This window comes from Corapipo altera, unplaced genomic scaffold, assembly GCF_003945725.1.
Source record: "Corapipo altera isolate COAL_440 unplaced genomic scaffold, ASM394572v1 349, whole genome shotgun sequence".
Taxonomy (NCBI): domain Eukaryota; kingdom Metazoa; phylum Chordata; class Aves; order Passeriformes; family Pipridae; genus Corapipo; species Corapipo altera.
Window position 1 is genome coordinate 13,985 of NW_020884997.1, and position 14,048 is coordinate 28,032.

Below are 14,048 nucleotides of genomic sequence, written 5' to 3' on the forward strand. Positions count from 1 at the left end.
GGGGTGATGTTCCTGTTGGAAAGGCTCCCCCAGGAGCACAAGGGGTGATGTTCCTGTTGGAGATGCTCCCTCAGGAGCACGTGGGGTGATGTTCCTGTTGGAAAGGCTCCCCCAGGAGCTGCCCTGTGCCCCCCTCACGCTGTGCCCGCTGTGTTGCAGGTATGGTGTGAATATGCGTTGCTTGGCAGCTCGGGTCAACTACAAGACTCTGATCGTCATCTGTGCCCTGTTCACGCTGGTGATGGTGCTGCTGTGGAACCGCTGCTCCTCGGACACCTCCGGCCCCTTCCCGCGGATCCCGCCGGGGCTGGAGCGCCGCGGGATGGCCGAGGACGAGCCCAGGCAGCACAGTGAGGAGACCTCCCCCCAGGAGCAGCAGAAAGCCCCCCCCGTGGCCGGGGCAGGCAGGGCCCCCGCGCCCAAGTACGAGGAGATTGACTGTGTGATCAACGAGGAGCACACCGTGAAGGGCAGGAGGGAGGGCAACGAGGTGTTCCTGCCCTTCAGCTGGGTAGAGAAATACTTTGAGGTTTATGGGAAAATTGCTCAGTACGATGGTTATGACAGGTTTGAATTCTCTCATAGCTACTCCAAAGTATACACACAGCGGGCTCCCTACCACCCCGACGGGGTCTTCATGTCCTTCGAGGGCTACAACGTCGAGGTGCGCGACAGGGTCAAGTGCATCAGCGGGGTTGAAGGTGGGTGGAGTGTTTTCTTCTCCTCTGGTGTGGAAATGCTGCTTGGGATTTGCTCTGCGAGGCCATCCGGGGTTTGGGTTGGTGGGAGAACAGCCTGGGGTGGTTTGGTGCAAAGTGTGAGGGGGGAATGTGAGGGTGGAGAAGGGAAAACTTGTGAGGGAAATGTTGGTGTCCAGTAAAAAGGTTGGAGAGGATCAGAGAATCAGTCCTAGACTCGGGTGGAAGGGGCTTTAAAGCTCATCCCATCCCACCCCCTGCCACAGGCAGGGACACCTTCCCCTATCCCAGGTCGCTCCAAGCCCTGTCCAGCCTGGCCTTGGACACTTCCAGGGATCCAGGGGCAGCCACAGCTTCTCTGGGAAACCTCATACCCAACTCTTCCCAGCTCCATAGGGTGGCTGCCCCATCCCTGGAAGTGTCCAAGGCCAGGTTGGATGTACTTGGAGCAACCTGGGCTAGGGGAAGGTGTCCCTGCCCGTGGCAGGGGGTGGCACTGGATGGGCTTTAAGGCCCCTTCCAGCCCAACCCGTTGAGTGATTCCATGATGATTCTCAGTTTTCCCAGTTGCAGAGGTGCTGGGACACTGCTCTGGCAGTGCTGCTGCCAGGGTTTGGCATCACTGTTGACACTTGAGTCTCTCAGGGCACCACAATTATTTTATGATACGAAGCGTTGAAATATTCCTTTTTTTTTAAAAATAAAAAATAAAACTACAGAGCAAAAAAATTATTTTAAAATTTAAATTCGGAATTAAATTTTAAAATAATTTTAGAAGGCCAGCAAGCCTGACCTTGGTTTCTGAGGAGGCTCCTGCTTCCCTGTGGACACGGATAAATCCATGGGCTGAGCGCTGCTGGCACCTCTGGAACAGCCCAGCTGCTCACAGGCACCTTAATTTTGGGGGTTAAATCCATGGGAGGAGGTTTTGGAGAACGGCCCAAGGGTCAAGCAGCTCTCCAGCCCCTGGATTATCCTTGGATAACAGGGAGATGCAGTCAAACCTTCCCAATTTGAGCCGTCACTAATTAACCCTCGGGGTCCTCCCACGGCTCGGCGGAGATTTGATGGCAGAAAATTCTTCTTGGCTTCCCATTAAAAAATTAATGACTTTGTGAGGCACTTACAGAGTGTGCCACTGTGACCCCTCATAAATTAAAGACCAACTTTCACTTAAGAAATAAAACCCATTAATTCTCCTGCCTCTTGTGCTGCTCCCGGGGTGTGGATTGCAGCTCTTCCCGGCACATGGACACAGCAGGAGCTGCTGGGCCTGGGAGTTACTTGGCTGGGCAGGTTCACATGAGGAAATATGTAGGATATGGAATTTTGGGGAGGGAGTTTGAGGTTATTCTCACATTTTTATTGTTGTTTTTTAACTCTCGTCCTCGTTACACCTGGGAAGGAAGGGATGGAGAGGTGGGTTGGGAACAGCAGCCTCGGGAACACCAGGGGCCTGTGGAGCTGCTCCCTGCTCAGCCCTGGAGGCTCCAGGGAGTTTAACACTGGATAATGGGATTGGTTGTCCAGGAATGTTGAGGGGTTGCAGCCTGTGATTTAAATGTGGTGCCAGAGCCTGGGTGGGGAAGGCAACAGAGCTCTGGGAATGCAGCAAAGAGTGTGGGAAAGGATTCCAGAATCCCAGAATGGTTTGGGTGGGAAGGGACCTTAAAGCCCATCCAGTGCCACCCCCTGCCATGGGCAGGGACACCTTCCACCAGCCCAGGTTGCTCCAAGCCCCGTCCAACCTGCCCTTGGACACTTCCAGGGATCCAGGGGCAGCCACAGCTTCTCTGGGCAACCTGTGCCAGGGCCTCACCACCCTCCCAGCCAGGAATTCCTTCCCAATATCCCCTCTAACCCTGCCCTCTGGCAGTGGGAAGCCATTCCCTGTGTCCTGTCCCTCCATCCCTTGTCCCCAGGTCCCTCTCCAGCTCTCCTGGAGCCCCTTTAGGCCCTGGAAGGGGCTCTCAGGTCTCTCTGGAACCTTCTCTTCTCCAGGTGAACAATCCCAATTGTAGGGAAGGGATTTTAATATTAAACCAGGTTCTCAGGCTCTTACTTTGCACCCTCCCAGCCCTGGAAGTTCTCACAGTCCTGTGGGATTATTCCTTTAACTTTCATCCTCGTTCCAGAGGCTGTGGCTGCCCCTGGATCCCTGGACGTCTCCCAGGCCAGGTTGGACAGGGCTTGGAGCCACCTGGGATAGGGGAAGGTGTCCCTGCCCATGGCAGGGGGTGGGATGGGATGGGTTTTAATTCCCTTCCAACCCAAACCATTCCATGATGAGAACCCCTCATGTTCAGTGTTCCCTCCTCTCTCTCCCAAGGGGTTGTTCCATCCTGTGTCCTGCAGAATTTCACCCTGTCAGGTTGGATGAATATCAAATGAAGCTTTTATAGCAAATTTCCATCTTTTTTTCCATTTTTCATTCCCAGTGAATGTCCCTTTAACTGGAAATGCTCAGTATTAATGAGCCTCCAGGGGCTCACATAAGATGGAATATTCAAACCTTTCCTGGGATGGTTTATCCCATCAGTGATAATCATTAGCACCAACAAATGTATGAAAACAATGAAAATATATCTTTTTATATTTAATTTAAGTCGTCTTTTCACTGTTCCACCTTGAAGAACAAACTGGTTCCTGAGCCTGACGTTGCCAAGGGGGAAATGGTGCAAATGCCAACTTGATTTTCCCCTTTCAGTGCCAAACGTCCTTGGTTTGCTGCAGGAAGGACCTGCTGATCTGTCCCCACTTTGGATTTGTATTTAGAGGTCGGGAATTCGTTCCACAGAAAATTCAGGACTTTAGGATTTAACCATACTTTAAATATCCTGTGTTTGCTTCTGGAGGAACATGTGGAAATGAGGCTCCCCCACACAGCTTGTTCCCACTTCCTGGGTTTTCCACCCAAATCCTGGGAGCTGGGAAGGGCAGGTAGAGCTCTGCAGGGATTTCTGCAGGTGCATCCCAAGGATCCTGATGGAAGGTGGCAGTTTTATGCCACAATGAGCTCCTCCCAAGGGTTTTCCTGTGAAAACCCGTAAAATCCCATTAAAAACCCATAAATCAGGATGCAGATGATGAACTCTGTGATTTTCCTACCTGATTCCTCTGAGGTGCCTCCAGGGGGTTCTTTTAGATCTAAAATCACCCAAAGCCCAAACTAAGGGAGAGACCTTTGCGAGGCCACAGGCTTTTGGGACAATCCCAGGGAAGGCTGGGATGAAGACAAGGGACAGCTTTGCAGGGTGGAATTAGGGCAAACCCTTCTTGGAGAGCCTGCTGGCTCCTGCAGGCACCACTCCAGGCAGGAACACTCCCAGGAGAGCTGGGTAATGGGAGGGATTTGTGGCTGAGGGTAAATCGCTCTCTGAGCAGCAAATAACTCTTAGAAAAATCTCCCAATAACAGATGCACTTAATTTGCAAAGATTTACTGACGTTAAAGGGATTGCGGGGATGGCAAAGCGTTTGGGGATTAACTGCTCTCGGGAGCAGGGGGGAAAAATCTGCTCAGGCTTTGAAAATGTGTTTTGAGATAAGTGGGAGGCTCCAGTGACAATGGAAGGAGGATGGAGCCAGGCTGGGAGAGCTGGGGGGGTTCACCTGGAGAAGAGAAGGATCCGGGGAGAGCTGAGAGCCCCTTCCAGGGCCTAAAGGGGCTCCAGAAGAGCTGGAGAGGGACTGGGGACAAGGGATGAGAGCTGGAGAGGGACTGGGGACAAGGGATGGAGGGACAGGACACAGGGAATGGCTTCCCACTGCCAGAGGGCAGGGTTAGATGGGATATTGGGAAGGAATTCCTGGCTGTGAGGGTGGGGAGGCCCTGGCACAGGTTGCCCAGAGAAGCTGTGGCTGCTCCTGGATCCCTGGAAGTGTCCAAGGGCAGGTTGGAGCAACCTGGGCTGGTGGAAGGTGTCCCTGCCCATGGCAGGGGTTGGAATGGGATGTGATAAGCTTTAAGGTCCCTTCCAACCCAAACAATTCCATTATTCTGTGAATGTAGGGAAGCCCATGCTAAGGGTTCCTCTGCCACTCCAAAATGCTGAGTTTGAACTAGTTATGGATCTTGGTGGCAAAGGGAACAGTTCAGTCCCTGACCAGGACTGAGATGGTGACCCCTCCACACCCTGTGTGCTGCAGGGGAAGCAGCGCTGGCTCTGCAGGAGGACTCGGCAGAGCTCCAGCCCTGTGGGTTTTGGCAAGGTGCTGACCACTGCTCCCTCTCCTTCCTCCCCCAGGAGTTCCCCTCTCCACCCAGTGGGGGCCCCAGGGCTACTTCTACCCCATCCAGATCGCCCAGTACGGGCTGAGCCACTACAGCAAGAACCTGACGGAGAAGCCGCCGCACGTGGAGGTTTATGAGACAGCTGAGGACAAGGACAGGGGCAGGGCTGGGGACTGGGCCGTGCCCAAGGGCTGCTCCCTGACCACAGTGTGGGACAAAGCCAAGCTCACCGGGGTCAAACAGTTCTCTGCTCCAGGTGGGTTGTCCTGAAGGTGTCACAGGTAACAGCACATGTTCATTTGCACATGTTGTGCCAGAGGAGCCTTAACTTCTTGGGATTCATGTGTTATCATTTACCCTTCATTCCCCATCCTTCTTTTCCTATCCTTTATCCTCTATCCTTCATTCCCCATCCTCGATTCCCCACCCTTCATTCCCCATCCTTTTCATTCCCTGTCGTTCATCCCCCATCCTTCATTCCCTATCCTTCATTCTCCATCCTTTTCCTATCCTTCATTCCTTATTATTCTTTCCCCATCCTTTTCATCCCCAACCCTTCATTCCCATCCTTCATCCCCATCCTTTTCCTTCCCCATCCTTTTCCTTCCCCATCCTTTTCATTCCCCATCCTTTTCATTCCCCATCCTTTTCATCCCCCATCCTTTTCATTCCCCATCCACCTCACCTGAGAGCTCACCCCCCTTCCTTCCACACCTCAGGGCCTCTGGAGATCACCTCATCCAAGGCCCTGATTCCTGTCCCTCTGGAGTTTTCCCTGTTTTCTCCCCCCCACTGGCTTCCAGCCCTGTTCTACTCCACCCCAAAGGCTGGAGTGCTCATGGAGGGGGATGAGGAGTCACATTCCCCGAGCCTTCCAGCTCCTGTCCCAAAATAGCAGCTGCAGGAGGAGGTGGGAGCCGTGTGGGGCCTGGGCAGCGTGTGGGGTGTGCCAGGGGATGGGGCAGGTGGCACAGAAGGGCTGTTTCCAGCCCGGAGCACGGGCAGGACCAGGAGATCTCTCTCCCTTCACTGGGATACAACTATGTTTGTAAAATTTAGAGTCTGAATTCTGCCTAAACCCAGGTAGAATTACAGAATATATTGAGTTGGAAGGCACCCCAAGGATTAAGTCCCTGAGGACACCCCAGAATCCCTCCCCGTGCCCGACAGCATTGTCCAAACCCTCCTTGGGGCTGTGCCCACCACCCTGGGGAGCCTGTGCAGTGCCCAGACACCCTCTGGGGGAAGAACCTGCTCCCAGTATCCATCCCAAACTTCCCTGACACACCCTAAAGTTCCCTTAAGGAAAGAACAAGAGTGTTTTTGGGGTCTCCCAGTTGTTCCCTTCACTGCATTTTGCTGCCACCTCCCTGATTCCCCCTGTTCTGTTTGGTATTTAGGAGGGAAACCCATTATTTAATCCAAGAGTTCCCCTTGTGCCAGGCCAGGCTCATTAATAAGGCCCTAATGTATTTTCCCTCAATCAATACCCACTGGAATTAATGAGTCCATTACTTCCAAGGACAATGAAGTAATTTTCCGTTGGCACCTCGGTCCTGGGGCTCCCGGGAAAAGGTTGTCCAACACTTTTGTGTCTTTGTAGTGGATAAATACAGGGAGAGGGGAGGATAAAAGGTCTGGGCTGCGTTCTCTCCTCATCCTTTATTGATGGCTGAGTAATCCATGGATATGGATATGCATCCACTCCTCTGAGCAGGCCCTAAGTAATGGATTTATGGATGCTTAAGGCACAGCAGCCACGAGCAGCCTTTAGTTCCTTGCTTCTCCAAACTCTTTCCTCCCTCTTTTCTAATTCTCTTTGTTATAATTTATTTACAAGGAACCATAAAACTCACTTGACAGGAACTGTGAGAGGGGGGAGGTTAATTAGGTTTCTTTCAGGAGCAAAACGTGGTGGCCCAAAGCGCTTGGTTCCTTCTCTCAGAGCAGATACTGAGCTTAAAACTCCCAACTTTTCCTTGAAAAGTTTGGAAAACATGACATTCAGTCAAAAAAATTGGGACTGGACAACAGAGCCTGTACAGGAGGTGTTTTAAAATTCCAGGGATTAGTTTGGGAGGCAGGAAAAGCTGCCCATGACGTGCTGGTTGCACGGAGAAACGTGTCCGGGGTATTTCCCACATCCCAGAGCAGAAATAAGGAAACAATGGCCTTTTCCAGGAGAGTTTTATCCCATGGAAAGCCCTTAATTTGATGTGACACTCTTTAAGTGTTCATCATCCCTCTGTGCATTCAAACCTCCAGGATTTGCTCTCAGCCTTCCAAATTAATTATCCTTTTGATCTCCCGCTGTAGGTTTTGTGGGAGAAGTTGATTTTGTATTTTCAAATCCAGAGAACACTGGATTTTATTCTGTGGCAGTGCCTGGGAGCTTTATTTAATTTATAGCTTAAAATTAAGCTGAGTTTTGCCCGTGCAGAGGTTAAGAAATATTTTAACACACTCGTCTTTATTCCTTGGTTTTTCCCCCCATTAAACTAATCGGATTTTGGCGCTGTCAGGTTGGGAAAGAAAAAAATCCCAGAAACATTAGTCCCAGGAGGATCCTAAATACCTGCTTCTGGCATTCCTGTTTTTTTTCCCTTTGCTGAAAGCAGAGCTTTATTCAGGAATGTGAGGCTGCGGCGGGCGCTGGGTTTTGGTGTCGTCTGTGCCAAGGGAGGTTTTAATTTGGGAACAAAAGGGTGGTTGTTGGTTTATTATTCAGTTACAGCAGAGGAAAATCAGAGAGCATCTCAATTCTTGCTGTGCCCCATCCTGGAGGAAAGGTGCTGCTCTAGGGAAGGTGTTCCTGCCTGTGGCAGGGTGAGATGAGATGAGCTTTAGGGTCCCTTCCAGCCCAGCCCATTCCGGGAGGGGCCCTGTGCCCTGCCAGGCTGGTGGCCTGACCCCAGCCCTGGGTGATGCTGGCTCATGGCTCCCCTCCATCCATGAGGTACCAGAAACATCCCATAAAACGCTGGATGGAGCCCCTGGCACTGCTGCAGCCCTTTAATGGGAGGCACAAACAGGTTCTCCCCTTCACTCCCAGATTTACTTTTATGCTTAATTAAATAATGTGCAACAGCCCAGAAACGACTGAATTATTGATGGGCTGCCCTGAAAGCTTTGGGCTCCTGCCTGGGGAGGGGGGTTCCCCGGGGGAGCTGCCCTGCCCAGCTGCCAGGGTGTGGGGCGCTGAGCTGTCGGGTTTGTCCGCAGACACCAGCGAGGGGGTGTCCCTGCAGCTGGGGAACACCCGGGACTTCATCATCTCCTTCGACCTCAAGTTCGTGACCAACGGCAGCATTTCGGTGGTGCTGGAGACGACGGAGAAGAACCAGCTGTTCACGGTGCACTACGTGTCCAACACGCAGCTCATCGCCTTCCGCGACAGGGACATCTACTACGGCATCGGGGCGCGCACCAGCTGGAGCACCCTGACCCGGGACCTGCTCACCGACCTGCGCAAGGGCGTGGGGCTCTCCAACACCAAGGCCGTGAAGCAGACCAAGATCATGCCCAAGCGGGTGGTCCGGCTGGTGGCCAAGGGCAGGGGCTTCCTGGACAACGTCACCATCTCGACCACGGCGCACATGGCCGCCTTCTTCGCCGCCAGCGACTGGCTGGTGAGGAACCAGGACGAGCGGGGCGGGTGGCCCATCATGGTGACCAGGAAGCTGGGGGAGGGCTTCAAATCCCTGGAGCCGGGGTGGTACTCGGCCATGGCGCAGGGCCAGGCCATGTCCACGCTGGTGCGGGCCTACCTGCTGACGCGGGACGCGGCCTTCCTGGGCGCGGCCCTCAGGGCCACCGCGCCCTACAAGCTGCCGGCGGAGCAGCGCGGGGTCAAGGCCGTGTTCATGAACCGGCACGACTGGTACGAGGAGTACCCCACGTCCCCCAGCTCCTTCGTGCTCAACGGCTTCATGTACTCCCTCATCGGGCTCTACGACCTGAAGGAGACGGCGGGCGAGAAGCTGGGCCGGGAGGCGCGGCTGCTCTACGAGCGCGGCATGGAGTCCCTCAAGGCCATGCTGCCGCTCTACGACACCGGCTCGGGCACCATCTACGACCTGCGCCACTTCATGCTGGGCACGGCGCCCAACCTGGCCCGCTGGGACTACCACACCACCCACATCAACCAGCTGCAGCTCCTCAGCACCATCGACGACTCGCCCATCTTCAAGGAGTTCGTCAAGAGGTGGAAGAGTTACCTGCGGGGTGGGCGGGCCAAGCACAACTGAGCTCCCACCAAAGCCGCTGGCCGGGTGACGGCCCCGCTTCAATACGGCCCGTTCAAAGAAGTGATCCTTAGAACTGCTCTCCTGAAATCACTGCATTCCAGGGTGGGAACCTTTGGGTCCGAGGGGTGGGGCCGGGGAGCGTCACCCGTCCCCTGCGCTCCGTGAAGCGAAACCCCCCCTGTGCTCCTGAGTCTGAGGCTGGGTTTTGTCGGGTTTTAGTTTTCCTTTTTACAGGAAAATGTTTGCAGAAGCCATAGAGGTCTCGAAAGTCCCGCAGGCCTCGCCTGAAGAGTTAATCCGTGGCCTCTTAAACTGAGTTTATGTGTCTCTGTGGGAACAGCTCCTGTGGTGTGACGCCGTCGATGTGACTTCACTCGTAGCCTGGGTAGTGCACAGTGTATCTTTTTAAAGGTGGGGGTGTTTTTTAATAGGAATTCTTTTCTCGGGGTGACAAATACACCTTTTTTAAGTTTTTCCCCAGTCCTCTGGCTGGAGATCCTTTAGCTGGAGGGTTTCTCCCCAGACGTGTGGGCGGAGGACACACGGCCACGTAAGCACAACTCGGTGGGGCTCGCGGGGCCCCCTGAGCCTGAGCCTCATCACCCCCAGGTTCACCATCACCCCTCACTGGTGTCACCTCGGAGCTTGGATCCCTCCTCTGGAGCCTGATGTCCTGTCTTGGGTCTTGTGATTCCCTCTGAGAGGTTTCTCTGAGCTTTGGCCGCTTCTTTTTGGGGACACTTGTGGCGAGTTGCTGAGCAGGACGTGGAGCTCGTCCCAAGTCGCTCAGGAAATTCAGTCGGGGTTCGCTAAGGTTTTCCTGGGGTGATTTTAATTTTTAACCTGCTTGATCCATCAAGCATTTTAGAAATTGAAGTTACCTCAGAGGGCTCTGCAGCTCTGCCTGGGCTTTAATTCCTGAGAGGTTGTGGCTGCCCCATCCTTGGAAGTGTCCAAGGCTGGGTTGGACAGGGCTTGGAGCAACCTGGGCTAGTGGAAGGTGTCCCTGGGTTGGAACTGGATGAGCTTTAAGGTCTTTCCATCCCAAACCATTCCAGGATTCCATGATTCACTGTCTTACAGTGTAAGGGGTCATTACACCTCCAGCAGTGGCTTTTTGGGTGTGATTTGCCTTCGTGGCTCTGCTAAGTGACCAGTGGTCCCTGTGCACATCCCAACCCACACATCCCAACCCACACACTGGGATGGAGAAGAAACCAGGTGGATTCTTCCCCTATTTCCCAGTCCTTTACACCCACATCACTCTGAGGTGTCCAGGGTGATCCAGAGGAGTCAAACCAACCCATGGCTGAGGTTTGCTCTGACCCCAAACTCCCAGAGAGGACACGGATTGACTGTGGGGCTCCCACTGCTCCCATTCCATGCTGTCCATGGAGGTGGGGCTTCAGGTGTTCACCCAAACCCCAGGGAGGCCGGGCACAAGGACAACATCCATCTGCATTTGAGTATTGCTTTGATTTTTTGATGCTTTTTGGGATTTCTGGCAGAGATTTGAAGCAACTTTTGAATTACTTGATGTTCCAGCCCACACTCCCACCACACGGATCCGAGTGGGACGTGGGGGTGGAGGAGGAATTTCAATACCAAAGGTAGCAGAGGTGATTTTTGTTACATATCTGTGCGCACACAAAACCACCCTAAAAACGTGCTTCCCCCCCAAAAACTGGTCCTTCCTGCAACATCTCCCTCCTGCTTCTTCCCTCCACCCTGTCCCCGTTTGGGAGTTAGGGAATCTGGAGACACCCTTTGGGTGCTGCTTGAGAGATGGTTTTGGTGCCTTATGGAGGCCACGATTTCCAATTTTTGTTGGTTTTTTTCCCTAGTACCATCCAATTCCAGGATTGGAGCGTGGCTGATCTGGCTCGGAAGCGCGAGCTGGCCGTGCCAACACCATCGGTCTTGTCCCACCCACCTGATCCTTAACATCCCATTGCGTTTTCTTGGCCTTAGCACAGGTGGAACTCCAAGGATGCCCCAGCAGGGGTGGTGGAACCGTGGAGAATCCGTGTGGAGTTTCTCCTGGCATTCCCTTAGTTGAGTTGTGCAGTGGCAGAGGATCATCGGACACGGAGCCAACGCCAGTGGCGCCCAAAACTCCATCAAATCCATTTTGACTTTTTTTGGGGTTTTTTGTTGATTTTCACTCTCCAAACCAACACAGATCTTCAGCACTGAGCCCTCAGACTCCAGACTCTGATCCGAGCTCTCGGAGCCCCGGATCCGGCGAATCCTCCCGCGGGATTTGCCATCCCCGGGCGGCATCGGAAGCGTCGCGCTCGCGGATCCCCCCCACCAGTGACACAAGCACAACCCTCCCAGCGGGCAGGTGCCATTCCCTGGAAGCTGCCATTCCCTGGAAGCTGCCATTCCCTGGAAGCTGCTCTTCCCACCCCCCTCCTCGTGGGGCTTTGGTTTGCCGGGTTCTCGCTGCGCCGCCGTGGCCGGGCGGGCTCTCCCCGTGTGGTAAATATGCAATAACTTGTTTACAGGATGCTCTGGGCAGGGTGGTCCTTTGTAAAGCTGTACAGCCTTTGCAGTTCAAGCACAATGTGCACAGTTAGTTTTCTATTCAGCCAAACCTGAGTTTTTTGCAGCAGGAAGAGGTTCCTCTATGTTTCTATACGACGTGAAAATGGGTCAGCGTTTGTGCTTCGTGTAAAAGCTGCTTTATAAGACTGTAAAATAAATTTTTTTATCTTAAGGCAAGCACGGGGTGTCTTCTTCTTCTCAACCCCCTCCCGTGGTGGCTTTGGGGAGGTTTGGATTCTGAGGAAGGTGGAAAATAACTCATTTTTTCACTGATTTGCTGGTTTGAGGTAAGAAGCAGAAATCGATGTTCTCTGTCTGCTGGGGTGAAGGTCACGAGGTGGGTTCCTGGTGGGAGTGATTTCTGCTGAATCTGCTTTGGTTTGAGTTTCATGGGGTTTGTTAAATCATAATTTTAACTCACTGGTCACTAAAAACACCTGAACAAAAACGGTTGGTAAAGTAAGAAATTCAGGACTCTTAAAGCTCCAGGGAGAGCTGAGAGCCCCTTCCAGGGCCTGAAGGGGTTCCAGGAGAGCTGGAGAGGGACTTGGGACAAAGGATGGAGGGACAGGACACAGGGAATGGCTTCCCACTACCAGAGGGCAGGGATAGATGGGATATTGGGAAGGAATTCTTGGTTGGGAAGGTGGAGAGGCCCTGGCACAGGTTGCCCAGAGAAGCTGTGGCTGCCCCTGGATCCCTGGAAGTGTCCAAGGCCAGGTTGGACGGGGCTTGGAGCAACCTGGGCTGGTGGAAGGTGTCCCATGGCAGGGGATGGCATGAGATCAAGATCACCTTTAAGATCCAAAAGAAACCACTCCAGGATTCTCCCACTCCTCGGGGGAGAATATTGATTTCCTTTCCTTAGCAGTTCGTTAAGACACAGGGATTGAAATAGAAGTGAATTTAACTCTGTTGCTTGGTGATGGATTTGGGTGTTTGCTGCTCAGTTCGTGGTGGAAGGAGCCACATTTCCCATCTGCCTGGAGTGACTGATCATCCCATGGATGCCTTGTGCTTCTGGAATGTTAAATAGCTGCTTCCCTCCTTAATCTCTTCCCCGGGCTCTCCCAGGCTGGCAGAGCTTCCCCATCCAAGGGCTTTGGCCCCGGGGACAAATCCCAGCAGGAATTCTTGGCCAGTCTGTTGTGTCCAGCCCCCAGGACATCCTGCTCCCCTGGCTGGGTTGCAGCTCCAGTCCCATTTTCCTGCAAAAAAGAGGATTTTCCACTGGGCTTCAACCCCTCGGTGCTGGGAAGTTTCCACTGGTTCGAAGCTGGGTTGTCACTCGTTGCACAAAGTGTTTTAAGGGATGTGTGGCTGTGGCACTTGGGGACACGGTCCAGGGGTGGCCTTGGCAGTGCTGGGGGTGGTTGGATTTGATGATCTTTAAGGGCTTTTCCCACTTTAGTGATTTTGTGATTCCCTGGGAGACACCAGGGGCTGGCACAGCCTTTCCAAGGGCTGGTTTGGGAATCAGGAGGTTTCCCAGGGCTGGGAGGAAGGTCCTGCCTCAGGCAGGAGGTCGAAGGACTTGGGATAATCCCTCTCCCCGTGGCTCTGGCAGAGCTGCTCCTGGGATTATTGCTGGGATTGTGTCCGTGATCATATCAAACAATCCAGAGTCATTTCAAATTTTTCCTGGCTCTCTGCCATCCCAGCAGCAGAATTCCAGCCTTTCCAGCTCTGATGCAGCCCAGAAACTGAGGCAGGTGAGGGGGTACCTGGAGTCAAACCACATCCTGGGCTCTGCTTTGGGGGGAAAAGAGCCTGGAAAGGGTTTAAAACACACACTCGGTGCCAAAAGTGTGGGGTGGGCACAGAGGGAATGTTTTCTCCCTGCTCTTCCTGAAATCCTGTGGGTTGGGGACCGTGGGGGATCAGTCAGTGACAATTCCCCTGGGAATGGACGTGCCCAGGGCACAGCACAGCAAATCCTCCTTTTGTGCCAGTTTGCCAACACTGCGGGAGCTGGGGGTGATCCAGAGGCACCTGGTTATCCAGGATGCAGCTCCGAGGAGGAACTGGGATGGAATTGTCCTCCTTGCAGTGCCTGGGACAGCCTGGCTTTCCTCATCCCAACAAAAGGGCTCTTTATGAACCCAGCGGGAAGCGTCGGCTTCTCCAGCACCATCCATCCATCCCTGCATCCTCAGCCCATCCCTGCATCCTCCACCCATCCCTGCATCCCTGCCCCATCCCTGCATCCCTGCCCCATCCCTGGCCCATCCCTGCATCCTCCACCCATCCCTGCATCCCTGCCCCATCCCTGCATCCTCAGCCCATCCCTGCATCCCTGCCCCATCCCTGGCCCATCCCT

At 53.7% G+C, this 14,048-nt stretch overlaps 1 protein-coding gene across 4 annotated transcripts in view; it reads left to right on the forward strand.

The window, feature by feature from the left end:
- Window positions 1-11,905, forward strand: part of GLCE (glucuronic acid epimerase) — a 22,999-nt gene extending 11,094 nt beyond the window's left edge. For 3 of the 4 annotated variants that reach the window (XM_027666688.1, XM_027666689.1, XM_027666690.1), the window contains 3 exons: window positions 160-701; window positions 4,945-5,187; window positions 8,154-11,905. In XM_027666688.1, coding sequence (XP_027522489.1) covers window positions 173-701; window positions 4,945-5,187; window positions 8,154-9,178 — 1,797 coding nt within the window. In that variant the 5' untranslated portion in view covers window positions 160-172 and the 3' untranslated portion in view covers window positions 9,179-11,905. The remainder of the gene's footprint in view (window positions 1-159; window positions 702-4,944; window positions 5,188-8,153) is intronic. The other variant, XM_027666691.1, reaches the window with a different exon arrangement.
- Window positions 11,906-14,048: the final 2,143 nt, after the last annotated feature.